Source organism: Cricetulus griseus, chromosome 3 (assembly GCF_003668045.3).
Source record: "Cricetulus griseus strain 17A/GY chromosome 3, alternate assembly CriGri-PICRH-1.0, whole genome shotgun sequence".
In the NCBI taxonomy this organism is placed as follows: Eukaryota; Metazoa; Chordata; class Mammalia; order Rodentia; family Cricetidae; genus Cricetulus; species Cricetulus griseus.
In genome coordinates, this window is record NC_048596.1 from 106531753 (window position 1) to 106551354 (window position 19602).

A 19602-nucleotide genomic window follows, 5' to 3' on the forward strand; every position below is an offset into this window, starting at 1 on the left:
TTACTGTGAAATAGTTTTGAGAGGTGAGAGTAAGTGCCGGGGAACAGAGGTGGCAGTAGAACACCTGATCAGCCAGCATGCATTAAGTCTTAGGCTCAATCCCTGTTGACAGCAAACAAACCACAAACCACAATTGTTGCAGAATATTCCTTTACACTGTGTGAAGATGTGTCACTGTGATTGGTTTAATAAAGAGCTGAATGGCCATTAGCTAAGGAGGAAGAGGTTAGGTGGAACTTCTTGGGAGACAGAGAAAGAAAATTCACCAGCCAGAGCGGAAGCAGGATGGGCTGTACAGAGTAAAGGTAACTGAGCCACATGAAAGAGCATAGATTAAAAGATATGGGTTAATTTAAGTTATAACAATTAGTTAGGAAAAGCCTAAGGTAAGGCCGAGCCTTCAAAATTAATAATAAGTCTGTGTCTTTTTTTTTTTGAGCTGGCAGCCCAAAGAAGAATTTGTCTATACAAAATAAAATACAAAACCCACTCCTCAAACAGCTGTACATATGAAAAAATAAAAAGATATAATAGAGTATCTTTATAGATTTCAATAGTAAGTATAACACATTTGCAATGAGATACACATTATTTTAAAATTTATTATTCACTAAAAAAACTCCACTCACATAGGAAGTCACTTAGAAAATCCAACCAACTTTGTAGTATTTTATATATAAAAAAATTTAACTGCAATAATAAGCAGGGAAGTAAAATTCAGTAAGTATATAGTCTATGGAATTGTTTTCAAGTATGCAATCTGATAACAAATCCTACTTCATTTACAAAGCTACAAAGCTCAAATGAAATGTTGCTGTAGTTATCAAAAGGATAAGGACAAAATGTCCTTTTATCTCAAACCAGGCTTTGGGAGACAGCTTTTCAACATAATAAAGTCATATAACCTAAAAATAAAATATCCAAACACTTCTATTTAGTCGATGAGTACTTTGAAGAATATGTAGAAAGTACAGTTTATGGAGTGATCAGCAGCAAGAGGAGTGTCAATATTCCTTCCAAAACCGATAAAACCCCAATGCTATTGCCAAGCAAGTGAACACCGAGGCTGTGGAAAGAAGAAGCTATGTTACAAATTATAGTTTAATTTCAGGTAGTAAATACTGATTAAATGAACAGAAACAAAGAATCAAATTTATATTCCATGTTTTTTATTCCCTAGAAAATTAAGCTAAGGATAAAAAGGCATTTGTAAAGCAAGACATACATCGATAGCTTCCTGTATTTTAGAAAGTAAAAATGAAAATAAATTAAAAATATAGGTGTCATGTCAGAAAATGTAAGTAGTACTTCACAGTTACTAGCATTGTGTCTTAGGGTCTCTATTGCAGTAATAAAACCATAACTAAAGCAGCTTGGGGAGGGAAGGGTTTATTTTATCTTACACTCTCAGGTTACACTCCATCACTGAGGGAAGTCAGGATGGGAACTCAAGGCAAGAACCTGGAGACAGGAACTCATGCAGAAACCATCTTACTTACTGGCATACTCAGCCTGTGTTCAGCCTGTCCAGAGGCTGGTGGCATTACCGCAGTGGGCTGAGCCCTCTCACATCAATCATTAATCAAGAAAATTCCCTGTAGGCTTGCCTACAGGCTGACCTATGGAGGCATGTTTTCAATGAAGTTTCTGGGCACAGATGGCATGTACCTATATTTCCAGATACCTGGGAGGCTAAGCCTAGAAGTTTTGGGCAAACTGAGAGCCAAATCCTACCATGCCTGATATTTGTGAATCTTCAATAAATGGGAACTTATTGTTTCATTAGCAACACCTCAGGTATTCTAGGACAAATAGATGCACTCATGCCATATGTTCCTACCTATTTAAAACTATGTAATTGTGGCTTCCTAAAATGCTTACCAACAGTACAAAAATATATTTAGAGGAGGAGGAATGAGATAATGCCTTAGCATTAATGGTTCCAAATCCTCAGTCAAAAGAAAGAAGGATGACTCAGTAAAGTCTTTATTATTTATTTTTATGTATACATGTATTATACATGTATGTCTGAGAACCATGTGTGTGCTTTGTGCCTGTGAAGGCCAGAAAACGGCACTGGATCCCTGGGACTGGAGTTACAGATGGTTGTGAGCCACCATGTGGGTGCTGGTAATCCTTTAAAAGAACAAACAGTACCCCTAACCACTGAGCCTTCTCTCCAGACCTAGGAAAATCTTTTTTTAAAACAATTGCTAATTTGCTTATTTCTTACTACTAAGTCTATTTGCCTTGTAGATATAAAGTGCTGAAGGAAAGCTTTTTGGAAAATGTCATGTCAACATTTCAACTTGGAGGGTAAAAACGGGTTTGTTTTTAACTATGGTATTCTTTAAGTAAATATTCAAGAGAATATTAGGTAGAATTTGAAATCATTCCTTTGTTGCTTTGGGACTGATTTTAGACGAGAATGAACATTACAAATGGCTGTTGGAATTTCCCTTAGCATTACAATTAAGTTCAAGACCTTCGGTTCTATAGACTTTTCTAGAGTAGGGGTTTCCTTTTTCTTTCTTTTTTTTTTTTTTAATTTTTCAGGACAGGGTTTCTCTGTGTAGCTTTGTAGACCAGGCTGTCCTTGAACTTGCAGAGATCTGCCTGCCTCTGCTCCCAAGTGCTGGGATTAAAGATGTGTGCTACCACAGCCCTGTAAATAGGGGTTTTCAAACCTAGCTTTATAATTACTTTTTAATCTGAATTTTAAGCAGGAACCTAATGTTAAAAGATAAAAAACAGAGTCCTCATAGTTTAGAAAGAAGGAGCTACATATCAGTTGAGGGCTGACTTACTTTATCTTCTAACTTGTCACATCACCACAAACAGTAGCTGGTCCAAAACTACTATAATCAGGATTTTGTTTTATAGTATTTTTTAAATACACACATTTAAAATAGGTGTATCTTCTGATTCCAAATTTTCAAATGTACATAGCAATAAGGGTCCAGAAGTGTGTGTCCTTAGAAAAGCATGCATGTATATGGATGTTTAGAATATCACTGCTCTTAAGGATAAAGAACTAAAAGCAATACTGTTGGGGAAATTATGACATTTTGATACATTAGAATACTACCCTTTGTAATAAAAAGGTATGCATTAATATTAAAATATATTTAAGACAATTAGTTACATTTGAACATAGTTAATTATAATGTATAATTCCTTTTTACAAGCATATATATTTCTTGTACATAGCAGACAATATATAAACTGCTAATAGTAAATAAAGAAGGTGAGGGGATTTTCATTGTTCTTGAACTTTATCGAGAGTTTAAATGAAAATATGTTGCTTTTACAAAAAAAGAAAAAAAATACAATACTCAACTAGTGCATTCTTCTTATCACATGGGGTCATAAAATCTTAGTTCAGATTGAAGTTGTGTTCAGGAGGAGACAATCTAATTTTGGGATGATATCTGTGTGTCCAGTCAGTTTAAGGTAAGATGTTTCTGTACCCTTCACTCCTCTCTGCTTGCTCTCTTTTTTAAACACCCTACATCTACTTTAGTGATCTTTTTAACACCATTCAAATCTTTACAATAAAATGAATTTTCCATTGTAGAATATACCCAATTACTTTTACCATTTTGTTTTTGGGTTTATTTCCTTGATAGCCATACATCTTTTTCTCTAAGTGAACTGCCTAGTTGCCTGATAAACTTTGATCTTGAAACTTGAACCTTCTTTAAGCAAAACAGGATATCAAGAAATAGAGTATTTTAGCTCCTTTTTTTCTCTGTCCTGGCATAGTTATTCTGACAGTTAGGAACCAACAGATCCAAAAATTCACTGTCAGTAATTCCTTTTTCTGACAGACTTACCTGCAAGATATCGAATTGTCTCAAGTTTGTTCGACTCCATCAGTGTTTTTAAGGAAGCAATTTCAGTGTCAATTTTATTACTGGTCTCTGAAATAATACTTTTGGTTTGGGTATCCTGTAGCAAATCAGAATAAACAGAATTATATTTTTTCTCTTTGTATTATGAACAAAATCATTTATATTAAAACCTTCAATTGTGTGCTAACAGTGCATTTAAAAAAGTCTTACTAGTAAATGAATATTGACAAGTTACAAAATATTCCTCCAATTTCTTATCTGGAGATAATTTTCTCAAATTATTCAATACCCTAGCCCTAAATCCTAAACTCTAACCCTAACTCTAACCCTGAACCCATAGTCTACTAAAAATATCCTAAGATATTCAAGAGCTAAATATATATGATAAACTAGAAGTAAACAGTTTAGTACCAGACCTATCATTTTATGTGTAAAGTTATTGGAATATTATTAACACTTTAAACATAAAGACCTATTTAAATATATTTTGCCAAAAAATCATCTAAGTTTATAATATGGATGGAGATCAATATAAAAGGAACTTCCATATACCTGGTGGGTAACTTTGCACATATAGAAAACAGAGTTCAGAAACTACCTGAGAGAATTTGCTTATTTCCTTAATTATCTGCTTTCTCTGGCCAAGAAGTGTAAGAAAACGAACTCTTGAAAGAACACAGGTGTTCTTTCCTTATACTAGATTCTGGGCAAGTGGTGCTAGAGAGATGACTCAGTGGTTAAGCGCATTGGCTACTCCTGCACAGGACCAGGGTTCAATTCCTAGCACCCACATAACTGCTCACAATTATGTTTAATCCAGCTCAAAGTGAATTGACACCCTCATACAAACATAAATGCAGGCAAAACACCAATGCACATAAAACAAGATTTTTTAAAAAAGAAGGCTTATTTGAAAAATGAGGGAAAGAAACAAAATTCTTAAATTCAAGATTATTTGTTTAAAAAGTTCTGAGCAAGAGAACTTTATAAGAAAAGGATGAAGCTAAATCAGAAAGCCAGAGTTTACTTATTATTTAATGATTATATTACAGGATTATTGAGAATGTAACAGGATCTCTAAGTACAGTGTTTAGAGCCTGGGCTCTTTATTTGAGACAGGACAGCACACAGTAGCCCAGCCTGGCTTCAAAGTCATGGCAGTCCTGACTTCTGAGGTTACATAGCACACTTGGATTAGAATCTGTGTTCTTTTTTAGAAAATGATTTATTTTTATTTCATGTGCATTGGTGTTTTGCTTGCATGTATATCTTTGTGAGGGTATCAGATCCCTTAGAACTGGAGTTAAAGACAGTTATGAATTGCCATGTGGGTGCCTCGAATTGAACTTGGGTTCTCTGGAAGAGAAGCCAGTGCTCTTAATTGCTGAGCCATCTCTCTAGTCCTAAGAATCTATGTTCTTATCTCAACCCTATCAACTACTGGCTGTGTGATTTTAATCTTTCTGTTTGTCATTTTCCAAACTGCTAATGTAAAAATAATACTAATTATAGAGGTAGACATGAAGATTAAATGCATTAACAGACACAAGTACATGTATAATGGTATCTGGTACATAATAAATATTAAATATTTACTATGATTCAAAAATGTTAAAGCTATTTGTTTATTTAAATCTAGAAATTTAAACAATAGTGAATTTTTGTTTTTGTATTAAAGGAACTACTGTTTCTATAAAATAACTTTAAAAAAAGTATGTCATGAAAAAGTAAATTCTTTTTTTGTGGGGGGTGTTATTTTCAAGACAGAAAATCACTGTGTAGCTCCGGTTGACCTGAACCTCACTATGTAGAAACCAGGTTAGCCTCAAACTCACAGAGATCCACCTCTGTCTCCCAAGTGCTCCCAAGTGCTGAGATTAAAAGCATGTGCCACCATGCTCAATCCTTAACTCATTTTAAAAAAAGATTTGTTTTATCTTAAATTGTGTGTCTGTGTATGGATATGTGTTGCAGGCATCAGGCATGTGATCCCCTGGAACTGGAGGTTCAGGTGGTTGTGAGCTGCCTGATGAGTGCTGGGAACCAGATTCTAGTCCTCTGTGAGTGTGCTATGTTCAGTAGTCTCTCTAGCCTTGGGAAGCTTTACTCTAAGGTTGCAGTTCATGTAACCCCACTTCCTAGGGGCAGCTTTCCGCAGAGTGCTGGCAAATGTAGCAGCTGTGATGACATCAGATTCTACAGGTTAGGTATTTAAAGTCCAAGCTTACAAACTGATGCATATAAAAATGGTCATATAAGCAAGGAACATGAAACAAGGGGAAGAAAGACTTCTACATATTAACCTTACCTTTTTGGTAAATTCATTGGTTGCTTCCATAAGTTGCTTTTCTTGATCTGTGAACTAAAGAATATGAAGCCAGAAGGTTAACAGAAAAAAGGGGCAGCAAGGTCACTCAGTGGAGAAAGACACTGGCCACATAAGCCTCACCCTGAGTCGGATCCCTGGAGCCCACAAGCAGGTGAAGGACAGAACTGACTCTGTGAAGTTGTCTCCCACCTTACATGTGTCACGACAACAGCAGCAATGAAAAACGGTTATAAATAATTTTAAAAGGTATAAATAACAAAAATGTCATCTAAAAGCACATTACTGGAGGGGCTGGAAAAATGGCTCAGCTGTTAAGAGGACTTGCTACTTTTCCTGAGGACCTCAGTTTGATTTCTGGCACCCACGTCATGCAGCTCACAACAGTATACAACACCAGCTCCAGGGGACCTGACACTTCTGGCTTACTAGGGCATCTGTACTCACATGCAGATAGCCACATGTGGACACAAAACATACTTACATCTACATATAACTAAACAAATAAAATAAAAAAAAAAGGACATTACTGGGCTGGTGAGATGGTGGTTCAGTAGCTAAGGCCCCTGCTGCCAAGCCTGAAGACCTGAGTTTGATCCCTAGGACCTACATGGTGGAAAGAGAAAACTAGCTCCCATAAGTCAGTCCTTTACCCTCTACCAGTATGCCCACACAAATGCAGATACACACAAAAATAAATAAAATATAATTAATTTTTTAAAAAAGCATATTACCATGTCTGTTACTCTGCTCCTTTCCAGGTTGATGTCCAACTTATTATCTGCTCTGATTCGACTGCTTTCATGCTTTAAAGAAAATTAGTTATTTTAAAAAATGATCTTGTAGTGGGCATTTGTTCTGAAATTAGCAGAATAAATTTCACTTACAGTCAGCTGCTGTTTAACTTGATCTAATTCAATTTTCATTTTCTAGGTGTAAAAGAGGTAACAATTAGCATCAATCCAAAAGTCCCTAGGATTACTTTAAAAGTTTGAAAACTTAGATTAGCAAAAGTATATTTCTGGATTTTTAATACAGAATTATGATTTTAAAAAGTAAAGAACTAACAGACCACTGTATTCAATAAATAAATATTAGGTCAAAAACATTTAGTTTTGGTATTAGACTCTACCTCTAAAATGATTTGCTTTTTTAAATTTAAAAATATTTAAGCTAGGGCTGGAGACATGGCTCAGTGATTTTTTTTAAAGATAGAGGTTTTATTTTATTTATTTTATTTTTTTTATTAGTTCAAGTTAGGGAACAAGCTTGTTTCACATGTAAGTCCCTTCTTCCTCTCCCTCTCCTATAGCTCAGTGATTAAGACTGCTTGTTGCTAGTCCAGAGGACCTGAGCTTTGTTCCCAGTAACTTCATCTGGTAGCTCACCAGCTGCCTGTAACTCCAGTTTCAGGGGATTTGATACCTTCTTCTGACCTTTATAGGTATCACAAGGTACCTTTACAGTTCCCTCATCTTCCCTCCCAAAGTCCCCCCCCCAAAAAAAATTAATCTTAACTTTAAGCTAGTGAAGAACTTATTTCTGATTTAACTACAAAGATACATTTTGGGGGGTCTGCAGAGATGGCTCAGTGGTTAAGAGTGCTTACTGCTCTTCTAGGGGGGGGCCTGAGTTTGGTTTCTATCAATCATGCCCAGTTGCTCACAACTGCCCGTTAATCTAACTCCACAGGGTCTGATGCCCTCTTCTGGCACCCATACCCATATACACATAGCCACTTATATATAAACAGAATTTTAAAATAGTAAATAATTTTAAATACATTTTTTCCGCATAGTGACAAAAGTCAACACAGCATTAAATAAAATGGAGAACATCACAGTACTTTCAGTTTTAAGGACAATATATAATAAACTATACTAGAAAATTTATATTGCAGCTCAAATTTTCCCCTATGTGATTTCACATAAACAATTTACAATATGTACTTAGTATCCAAGAAACTTTAAAGATAAGGTAAGGCTAAACAGTGAATTTTGTTTTTGGTTTTTGTGACAGGACCTCACTTTGTAGCCCTAGCTGGCTTAGACTGTGCTATGTATATGTAGAACAAGCTGGCCCCCACCATACAGAGATCCACCTGCCTCTGCTTCCTAAGTGCATCACCAAACTCAGCTATACAATAGTATTTGGTCTTACTATTTACTAAGAAGCATACTTGTGAGATCAATTACATTTTTATCCTTAATAATAAGTTTAAAGTTTTATCACCTCATTCTCTGCTCTCAGATTTGCAAATTCACTTTTCTCTAGGATGACCATGTCTTTCCTGATGGAATCCAAATGAGCCATTAGCTGTTGGACTGTTATTTCCTAGAAAACAAAATAAAATATAACCTAGTGATGTATGGAATGGTAGCATCCTTTTAATTTTGAATTGTTTTATGGAATTTTAAAAGAATGTGTCAACATTCTAATAGGTATAATTACTGTTTAAGTAAAAAATAACATGGTACCCACATATCTGAAATATCAAAATAAAAGTGAAGGAACTGAAGGAAGAAACTTTTATCTCCCAGTGAAGAGAAATGTCTATATCTTCTAAAGAAGAGGATCCCAACAAAAGTGCTTTCTTAAATTTCCTGGTCTTTTTCCTATATTTGACAATACAGAGAAAATATGACTCCTACCTGACAGATTGGTAAGCACTTGCTTTATAAAGAACTTTAAATTTTTTTTTTTTGCAGGAAAGGTCTTGCTCTACATAACTTTAAAAACTAGAGAATACTTTATTAGTTTCTGTAATTAACCCTGTAAAAATGGGAAAAGTTAGGTTTACCCTTCTCAACTAATTCTTGACCCTCCTGCCTCATCCTCATACCTAGCAGAAGAACATTCCTTCAGAAATGACCCACAACAACCTTACAAAGAAATCTGTTTCCATATTCAACTTCTTAAAATTAGGCAGATTAACAATTTACCTTTTTATCAAAAGAAAGAGTATGTAATCTTGAGGAGGGCCATACATACCATAGCTTGCTAAGCAGAAGGTCCAAGCAAGAAGAATCACAGTTTAGTTCTAAAGTTACAGTTCTCTGACTGCTATGGGTGAGAAAGACTGCAAACCAACTTCAGTTTTCAATAACAGAGGGCATAGCAATTTCAAACACATGGCCAAGAAACTAAGTTAGCTGAAAGCTAAGATAGTTTAGTCTTCAAAAGGTCTACAATGTATACATCTTCAAAAACAACTTTACAAAGAGAATGGTCTACAAAGCTGTTTGAACCCAAACTCTGCCATTTTCTGTGTGACTTTCAACAAGTTACTTCTTTGGTTTCCCTATTGGTAAAACAGAAATAACTACCTATATTCCACATAGAAATGGAGCTTGAGACTCAAAAAGTCTACAAAACAGTACAAGTGCCATTATTCATAAACTTTAAATGTGAAGCTGTGATCCATTATGAGTAGCCTCGTCTATTGTCTGTGTGACAGTTCTGACCATCCATGGAGTCATCAGGCAGACTTACAGTGGTCTCTTCTGAAGGGTTCATATGGTAGTGTGATAGCTTGATGGCCCTGAACCTTAGCTCTGTCCTTCATATCATCTTTGTGCTTTCTTTTGTCCTAGAAGTGGGGTTAGGTTCCTGGATGAAAGAGTTACTTTTAACATCACAAACCAGTACTTTAGAAAGCCAAAAGTTAAAAAATAAATAAAACCACTATACTCCAAAAATAAATAAATAAAAAGTAAAAAGTTTCACAGTAACATTTTTATACTTATGCTACTTTCAATATGTAGGATTAAGTGGTTCTGGCAACAGGAATATTCCTGAAATCATAGTTTTAATTCATGCTTGCATAAAAAGCAGGCTTAAAATTTAATAGGAAGTTATTTTATTGAAAATGTCAGTAGCTCCTTTAGATAGATTACTCAAGAATAGATTAGAACTTTGGGAGAATTAATAAAATGCTTGGCTTTTTTTTTCCAGTTAATTACTAGCTTGTGATGATCCTGAAATAAGCTAAAATAATGCAAAACTGAAAGGCAAGTTGAATGTTAAGAGATCAGTGTTTCAATTTCTAATTAATTAAGGATTATAGTATCTTTAAGAGCTTTTTATTTTCTGTAACCCATTAATTAAATTCCATGAAGTAGATTCTAATTTTATGTAAGAAATCCCATTTTTTCTGTTTTGTTTGTCAAGACAGGGTTTCTCTGTGTAGCCCTAGTTGTCCTGGAACTCACTCTGAAGACCAGGCTGGTCTTGAACTTACAGAGATCCACCTGCTTCTGCCTCCTAAGTGCTGGGATTAAAAGAAATCCTAATATTTATGTCTGTTTTGAAATAACCATATGAAGAAAAAAGAGACTAAATGTGAAAAAACTAAAATAAGCATAAGAATAAAACAGATTTTTAAACAGTTATATCTTACTGATTTTAGTCCATTATCATTGAAATGTGAAAAGTTTTAAAAATTACTCAACTCATACATAGGTCATCAAAATGGCTCAGTGGGTAAGCATGTGTGCTGCCAGATTTATAACCTGAGTTTAATCTCTGGGACTCAATGGTGAAAGAAGAGAAACAACTCCTGCAAGCTGACTTCCACGCCTGTGCCATGACATACACCCCCACATCCAATAAATAATGTTTAAAAGAATTTCTTTTCCTAAGATAGTGTTTCTCTGTATATCCCTGGCTATCCTGGAACTTACTCTGGAGACCAGGCTGGCCTCAGCTCAGAGATCTACCTGCTTCTGCCTCGAGAGTGCTGGGATTAAATTCATTAACCACCAGTTTGCTTAATTTTTTTTTAAGACTTTCATATCCAGTCAGATTTTCACATTTTAGCTTTACTTTGTAAAGCCTTTTACAGCCATGTTTGTCCCTTCTAGCTTTCAAAGTCTGTGAAGATTAACCATGCACACATAAAATCAGTAAATGTGTCCTATAGAAAGGCTAGCTCTTCTACTTTGGAGGGTTCTCCAGGGGAAAAGGTTCTTTCACTAAAGGCTACCACTATTTCATGATTGAAATATTACATGTATCTTTTTTTTTTAAGAAATTACTAAGTTTAATGGAAAGATTTAGGGAAATGACTTTACATGTATCTTTAACAAGGGAAGTTAACTGGATTCTGCTCTTGGTATCACTGTACTCTTGTTAGGGACACTCTAATTCTAATGTTTCTAGACAGACTCTGTAAAAGGCTTCTCAAATTCTTCCTTGGGAAAGATTATCTAATGAAAATACCATGGTGATAAAAAAAAAAATGAATGTATTACCTGTTGAGCTTTAGTCACCATTTCCTTATAGATAGTATCCAGGCTGACATTTGATAATTTACTTAGTACTGACACAACAGTCTGTGCTTGTGTCTTGTCAAATCCTGTACACAGCAAGTAAATATACATGTTAAAACATGTACAGCCACTAGCAGAAGCGACAGCTAACAAACTTTCAATACTTCAACTATTATATTTAAAACAGTTACAATGAAAAATGTGAGACAATGCTATCTTATTCTAAAAGCACTCTGTAATTCCTAATATAACTACAACAACAACAAAATTGAACAATTCTAGTTTTTTGACAGTGATTATATAATTGGCAATACAATGGTGTTATTTTCATTTGTACTTCAATATATAACTTGGTTGATCATGAGGTTAAGCACTTTCACGTACATTTTTGTTAGTTTTCTGTTACTGCCTTTTTACATGGCCTTTGCCTACTTTTCTATAAAATTACTAAATTTTCTTTTAGCTATTCCTAAGAACTTCTTAGCATTTAGGGCTATCTAGAATTTCAGTAAGCAGATGTAATATTTTGAATACCATTCTGCAATGTCAATCAGCTGTTTACTTGTAATATATTTCCATATCTGGAAATATTTTATTCCTTAACTTTTTATTCTTCAAAATTTATACTTCCATCCAGAATTTAGTATTAGTCTTTAAAAGCTTATTTTGTTGTTGTTGCTGTGATTTTTTACTTCACTGGAATTAATTTTGTGCATATAATTTTATATAATGCTTTTTTCACAATATATCTTTTTCCCAACAATACAATTTAAATGACTATAAAACATTGTAGAGTACGGTGGGCACTTCTGTTTCAAAAATAACTCTTAATTGTTGGTAACAGTGCCACAGTCTTGACTTGGAAATTTACTATGTAAGTGTTGCTAATTTTCTTCTTTCAAGTACTTGTTTCTCACCATGATTTTCCAAGTCCTTCACCAGTGCATGGGTATCAAAAGTTAATTTTCTTTGTTCTAAAGGAGTTACGTCCACTGGCCTTCTATCATAACTCGTCTTTGTTGTGGTGGTCAAGAAACCTGAAAAGAGAAGTCAGCGTTATCTTACAGTAATTAACAGTGGTACCACACTTTGGCTTCTGAAAAGCTCTCCTCTTCTAAATACAGTTCTAGCTTCCTAATTAGAAGTCCTGTAATCTCACCCAAATTCACCGACTCTTCTGAACCGTTTTCATCTGAAAGTCTCTGATGCTATCCTGTACATAGCTAACATTCAATACGTTTCATTTTCTTCTTTCATCATGTACCCATATCATTTATTTCCTACAGTTTTCAGCTCTAATACAATTGTATGTTAGCTGTTTTCTTTCTGACCCAGACTATAATCCCTATGAGGCCATGGCTGTATTTTTTTTTTTTTTTTTTTTTTTTTTTTTTTTTTGTTACTGTATCTTTAGGACCCATAAGGGCACTTGTGTAACAGTTTCCTCCAAGATTGGAACATTCCATCCTTCAGGGAATCTCCTTAAGCAGGAGGGTAAACAAGTAAACAACTCAAAACAGCTTTAGGAAATAACTCAAACTGACCAGATGCACTAGGCCCCCTTCCTGGCCAGAGTAAGCAATACAAGTGGAGAATCCCTCTTGGATGGAAGGAAGCTGCATAGATGGTTCTAGGAGAAGCCAAATTGCCAAGATTCAGACAAACTGAACTGAAAGAGGACTCCTAGAGGAGAAAAGCTACAAGGACAACTCAGATCAGAATAGCTGCCCCAAAGAAGTAGAAACCAGCCGAGCTGTCTGGAGGATGTTTAGACCAACAGACACTTAGAAAGGACATTCTTCAACCTTTTGAGCTGCCTGCAGACTGTGCAGTGTGCTCCAAGTTCCTAGGTTTGTCAGCTGTCACCCAGGCTGGGGTGGGACAGCTGCTGATACAGCTGTCTGAGTAATTTCTGCTCCTTTAAGTAACCTTTCACCCATCCTGTAAGTAACCACAATGAAACTCATGGTTCACCAAGTTGGACTTTGGTATTATCTGTACTTTGGTCTGTCATGGGCTTCCTATCTGGGGTGAGTAGATGTGTTGTGTCTCCCAGGAAAAGTTTTGTCATACAACAACACTTTGATACACAGGTGAGTCACAATCAAGGAATTCGATTTAAGTCCTGGAGCATTTACTAGTTAGTATAGGAGCCCATTCATTTGTGAAGTCTTCTGGTCCTGCTCCATTAAATCCCCAAAACTTAACTCAGACACAGTATAATCATCTCTGTTACTGATGAATTTTATTATAAAATATTTACTCTGAGGATGAATTCTGCCCATATAAAACTATTATGATACATTAAGATAGTAACTGTCAGGTAGTATAATACAAAGTATTATACCAGATAACTATGCTGCCAAGACAAGGTAGTATAAGTCACATTTTTAAATTAAAAAAAACACACACTAGAGCTGGATATGGTACCTCATGCTGGATATGGTGATTCTAGCACTCAGGACACTGAGGCAGGAGGATCATGAATTTGATGCTATCCTGGGCTACATACTGAAACCAGACCAGGTTAGACCAAACCATACTATGCTTAGGAAAGGCAAAGTAATTCACTTTAGGTTACAGACTCAGTGGCAGGTAATGGAATTTTGATTTGGGTTCTTTTGACTACAAAGCTCACATTCTTTTTATCACCTTGTGTTGTTTGTCTCAAACTACCTATATATATCTAGGTACTGAAATGACAGCTTCAATTTCAGGTATTACTTTATGCTAGTAATTTATAGGGCATATACGATTTCTTCTTAAATATCTTTATAGTCAACAAATGTAGACTAAGCACTAGGTCATGTGCTAGGCACAGGGCAAAATATACTGAAGCCAGACACTCCTTGTGCCTTCACTGATTTTATGGACTAGAAGGATGTTATCAGGTGTTATTAGAAAAAAAAATCAAAGCCTCACCTCTGAATTCCGTTTAACCAAAGAGATAAAAGAAGCAGCTGGAAAGGTGAACCATGCATTAAAATAAATTAGCATAGTCAGCCTTCTTTTGGCTGAGTGTCATCAAGAAAAGGGTTAAAAAATGTGCTTTTGTGTGTCACACCCAAAGTAGGAGAGAAAAATAAAAATCAGAACTGTAGATTTCAGTAGTTTCCCTATACAGCTGCAGCAGGAGTAATGACTTGGTACCTTAAATTACCTATTTCTCATTAGAAGTTCATTCTAGTTTAGAAAAAAAATCAGGAATATTTACTTAGATAACACTTTAATATTTTCATGCTTATTACTAAATTCTTAAAATTCTCATTTTTTGATGGAGAAAAGCGATGCTCAGAGGCAAGTATGATATGTCTTAGATCTTAGGTCTCATGAGTAGTCGAATTGGTACTCCTAATTTCAGTCAATAAATAATGAATGCTTCACCTGAAAATCAGCTCCTTGGGATAGAGACCAAATACCTTAACATTGCCAACAAATCTCTGCAGGGCTAATCTCACATCCTATTATGCACTCTGGCTCTTAGATGGTAACTCTACAAACATGCCATCTGCTTGCTTTCCCTTCTTGGGGCCTTTGCCCAGTCTGTGTTCTGAAAGCTCTCGTTTGCCTGTTCCTATTCATTTTTCAGAGTTCTGCACAAATGTCTCTTCTGGTGGGAAGTATGCAAGGATTACTGAGGTCAGATCTCTCTTAATGGGCTTTAAAAGTACTTTGTAAAATTCTAACACCATTCACAATTTTCATATTTGCACAACTATTAATTTGTAAGTTCCCCATTAGATCAGGCATTAGTCAACTGTGGCCATCAGGCTACCAATACCCAGTCTTCAAAGTTGTTTCCATAAATAAAACATCATTGGGATTATTATCTACGGATGCTTTTATGCTTCAATAACAGAGAAGTTGTATTCAACCATATAACCCACACAGCCTAAAATATTTACCATTCATCCCTTTTACAGAAAGTTTGCTAACCACTAAAGTAAACCTTGAGAATAGGTGCTGTGGAATAATCCTCTTGTACACTGTAAAGATTTGTCACTCTCATTGGTTTAATAAAACACTGACCAGCAGCTAGGTAGGAAGTATAGGCAGGGCAATCTATAGGCAGGAGTCAGGAGATACCAGGCAGATGCAGAGGGTACAGGAGATGAACATGCCATGCAAATAAAGGTACTGCAATGTGGCAGAGCATAAATAAGCAATATGGGTTAACTTAAAATGTAAGAGCTAGAGAGTAATAAGCCTGAGCTATTGGCTGAGCATTAAGTAATACTAAGCCAAATCAATTATTTGGGAACAGGCAGGCAGGAGAGAAATGTCCATTTACAAGTAGGGGGTACATTTGTTCTTGGTCTCTATTGAGTTCCCAGTGCCCAACAGTTTTACGTGCTCTAAAAGATACATGTTGGATGAAAGAGACCACGTTTGGCATTGTATGTACAATGAAGAATGATGTTTTGAGGTCAGAGACTTGTTCACATTTGTCTCAGACTGCTGGGTTTTACAGGATATTTGATCACACTGTTAACCTTGACATTGCATTATTTACTGGAAAAACTTGTTTCTACTTGTGGTACAGCTCAGCCCTAGGACACACCTTTAATCCAGTGCTTTTTGCTGAACCATACAAAGGTCAAGAAGTTAAGCAAGCAACAAGTTAACAGGAAGTGAACAGGGGATTATTAAGAACAAAACAGAGGCTGGGCATTGGTGGCACACGCCTTTAATCACAGTATTTGGGAGACAGAGGCAGGTGGATTTCTGAGTTCCAGGCTAGACTGGTCTACAGAGTGAGTTCTAGGACAGGTTCCAAAACAATACAGAGAAACCGAGTGTCAAAAAAACAAAACAAAACATAACAAAGAGCCAGGTGGTAGAGCACGCTTTTAATCCCAGTACTGGGGGAGGGGAGGAGTTGAGACAGGTGGATCTCTGTAAGTTCAACACCTTCTGGGCCAACTGAGTTGAGTTTCAAGACAGCCTTCAAAGCTACAGAGAAACCCCATCTCAAAAAACAAACAAGCAAACAAATCTCACAAAAACCCCCAAACAGAATTAAGAGGGAGTCAGGATGATGGATAGAGATGCAGAGGAAATAGAAGGGAGAGACATGGGAGTTTGAGGTTTTGTTTGAGATGGTATTAGAAGATTCTGGGATGTCGGCAGAGGAGGAAGGCCAGCGGGGTGCTTTCTCTGCCTCTTTGAGCTAGCAGGCTTTCACCCCAGCATCTGATGCTCCCAAGTCTTTATTGGTAAAATTGAACAGTTGAGATTTTTGTTAAAGACAATAGCTGGGCTAAGAGGATCCCATTTCAGCCTGTGAGTAAAAGACAGTAAGGTGTGTACTTCTGCTCTGTTTTTTTTTTTTTTGGAGCATGTCCTGGAACTAGTTCTTGTACACCAGGTTGGTCTCGAACTCACAGAGATCCACCTGCCTCTGCCTCCCAAGTGCTGGGATTAAAGGCGTGCGCCACCAACGCCTGGCTGCTCTGGATTTTTAAGGCTGTGGTTTTTATGATGTGATTTCAAAATATATCCACTGGAGAAAAGAGAGACATTTGATCCTTTGTGGGAATAAAGATTGTACTATATGCCTTTCTGATGGAAAAGGCCAGAATTTACTTTTTAAAAAGGCATTAGATTTCATTAATTCTAAGTTGCAAGTTTTATTAGTTTACTGTCTGTTTTTAGAACTGAACCACTTCAGTGACATAATAGGTTAGTTTTCTTATTTATTTGTATGTGGAATATACAAATAAACTTTTTTATATGGAGTATATTTGTGTATGGAGTATGTATTCGTGAGGGTACAGGTAACTGTGTGTGTGGAGGTGAGAAGACAACTGTCAGGAGTTGGTTCTCTTCTTCTATCTCATGAGCCTCAGGTCAGAAATCTCACCATCAGGCTTGGGCAGCAATACCTCTGCCTGCTAAATCATTTTGGCTGGTCCTCGCTTGTTACTTCTCTACAGGAATTAAAAAAGAATCCCATTAAAGCATATATTCTTACATTATAGCCTACTGACATGCTGTGTATGTTGCCTCAGGAGATCGATGGCAAATTAAATGAACTAACAAAAATGCCTGCTCTCTGCCTTTGGGGAATAACTCAGTACTTCTAGTTATATGGCTTGGGGATCTACTTACAGGAAACATCTGCAATGTCTCTGATGTACTGTGGAAAGTGGAAATTAGTAACAAATAATGCCGTACTTTGAAGAGAAAATTTAGATAAATCACATCTTCCTATTTATTATCCCTTCATCATTTACTTTGGACTAAATAACTAAGGTCTTTCCATGGGATAAAGACCAGCTTTCAAATTTGCTTGACTATTGATATTATTTATCTCCACCATGCAGTAAATACCTGTTACACTGAACAGGGGCACAAATCATGCACTAATTTTAAGGGAAGACTTAAGAGTTACTTGAGTACCCAGACTCAAGTGGAATAATTCAACAATTGGATTAAAATATTAACATTTACTTGAGGTGTTATATTTTCTGAATGACATGTATTTTAAAATAATGTTTATTTAAACAAAGTATATTTCTAAAAGCACACAGGTAAATTGAGACTTGAGTTATTTCCTCAGATTCAAAACAACAATAACCCTTTGTGTATGAGGGTGCACAGGTCAGAGGAGGCCTATGGTACCCTGCTGTCATGCAGCTTTCATTGAACCTGGAATTGGCTAATGGCCACTGCAAGGGCCTTTTATGAGGATGGTATTGGGGACTCAAATTTGTGTTAGCACGCCTGTGAAGTACATGCTTTCACCAGTGGACCCATCTCCTCATGCCTTTTCAAAGTCCATCAGAATGAGTGTGCAAACTAACTACCTAAACATGTAACCAAAGACTTGTGAATAATCCTGGTAGTTAAACAGCAGCCTTATAAGGGCAGCTGTGACTGCAGGCCAGTGGTGTAAATAAAATTAAAGAACAGGTTAAAAACAATAACAACAAAACGAGCCACACAAGAGGCAGGAGAGGTGTGTTTGAGTACCGAAAGGATCAGTTTATCATCATAGATCCAGGAGGAAAAGAAGGTGGTAGTTTTAAGGCATAAGACCTTAATGAGTAAAAAAAAGAAAACAAAAACAAAAACAAAAACATTTAAAAAAAAAAGCCTTGGAAACAGTTCTCAAAATAAAGTAAGATATTCTCCAGGATATACAGACTAACAACGGGGCCAAGTGTTTGGAAACGCATAGGTTCAACTTTTAAAATGCCTACTATGTGACTTTTAAAGGGCTCGAAAATTACGGCGAGAATAAAGCACTTGACGTGAAATGTGTGCTGCAATCTACCACAACACTGAGCTCCAAGTGGATAAATAAGTAAATCTGAACAGGAAACTAAAAGAAACACTCGCAAACTATCTAGAGTTCATTAACTTTGAGATGCAACAGCAACCCCGCACTCCCATCCCACCTCCTTACTCAGAAGCCCAGCGGAAGCCCAGGACCACAGAGGATGGGTCTCCAAGGACGCAGGCAGCCCTCCTCCCAGACCCCAACAGTTCAGCCCTCGACCAACAAGCCCCATCCTCCGGGCTTTGCACCTGTAGGCGGGGCCTAGAAGGGGGTGTGTCACTCTCGAGTACGCCTGAGCAGACGTGACCCGCCTGAATTGTCGAGCAATTACTTGTCTCACCTCTCCGCAGGACGGGTGACAGACACCCGTGAGGAGCTGAAGTCCAGCGGGACCCACCGCCGTCAGGGCGAAGGAGCCGCCAAATCCAGCGGCTCCTCATATTCTCGGAGATCCAGGTCAGCAAGAGGAAACGGAAGGCGTGCCGAATCGCGCAGAGGCTTTCGGACAATGAAGTTCTCTCACCATAAGGATGCTGGGAAATGTAGTTTCCGTTCTGTTAGGGACACCATCTATTTATGGAGTCTCCAGCGTGAGCCCGGGCCTCGTCACAGGGCCACACTTCACTAAAACGGCTCCCTTTAGCCCTTCATCCCTTCCCCAGACCTTTCCGCCTTTACTGCTCCAAGAAACTGGGGTCTTGGAGAACCTTCGGGCACGCATTTAGGGGTGGTGAGTTAAGTCCCACAACAAGCTTTCCAAAGACCAGTGTAGCCGCATAGCATCCTGGGACTCGCAGTCCTCGCTGCTAGCATTGAACCTGGGCGGGACGGGGGTTGGGGGGGGAGTGTTTGCGCGAGACCGCGTAG

At 37.0% G+C, this 19602-nt stretch overlaps 1 protein-coding gene across 2 annotated transcripts; it reads right to left on the reverse strand.

Moving 5' to 3' along the window:
* Positions 1–582: 582 nt before the first annotated feature.
* Positions 583–19238, reverse strand: Ccdc90b (coiled-coil domain containing 90B). Of its 2 annotated transcripts, none has more exons than XM_027407649.2 (9): positions 19076–19238; positions 12368–12487; positions 11433–11536; positions 8413–8514; positions 7068–7109; positions 6915–6986; positions 6163–6216; positions 3837–3951; positions 583–1066 (listed from the first exon to the last, which is right to left on the reverse strand). In XM_027407649.2, exons 1-9 carry the CDS (start codon positions 19173–19175, stop codon positions 1005–1007), a joined length of 771 nt encoding a protein of 256 aa, XP_027263450.1. In that variant the 5' UTR covers positions 19176–19238; the 3' UTR covers positions 583–1004. The 2 variants fall into 2 exon arrangements, with proteins under 2 accessions (XP_027263450.1, XP_027263449.1); XM_027407648.1 differs by lacking the exon at positions 19076–19238 and adding an exon at positions 18862–18982.
* Positions 19239–19602: the final 364 nt, after the last annotated feature.

Excerpts from the sequence above, each read along its gene's own strand:
- Ccdc90b (XM_027407648.1), bottom strand. The coding sequence starts at position 18,967 with ATGGGGCTTGTTGGTCGAGGGCTGAACTGTTGGGGTCTGGGAGGAGGG. Across the intron at positions 11,537-12,367 it reads GAAGGACTTGGAAAATCATG|GATTTGACAAGACACAAGCA; the intron begins GTGAGAAACAAG and ends TGCTGTGTACAG. Across the intron at positions 1,067-3,836 it reads GACAATTCGATATCTTGCAG|CCTCGGTGTTCACTTGCTTG; the intron begins GTAAGTCTGTCA and ends TTCTTTCCACAG.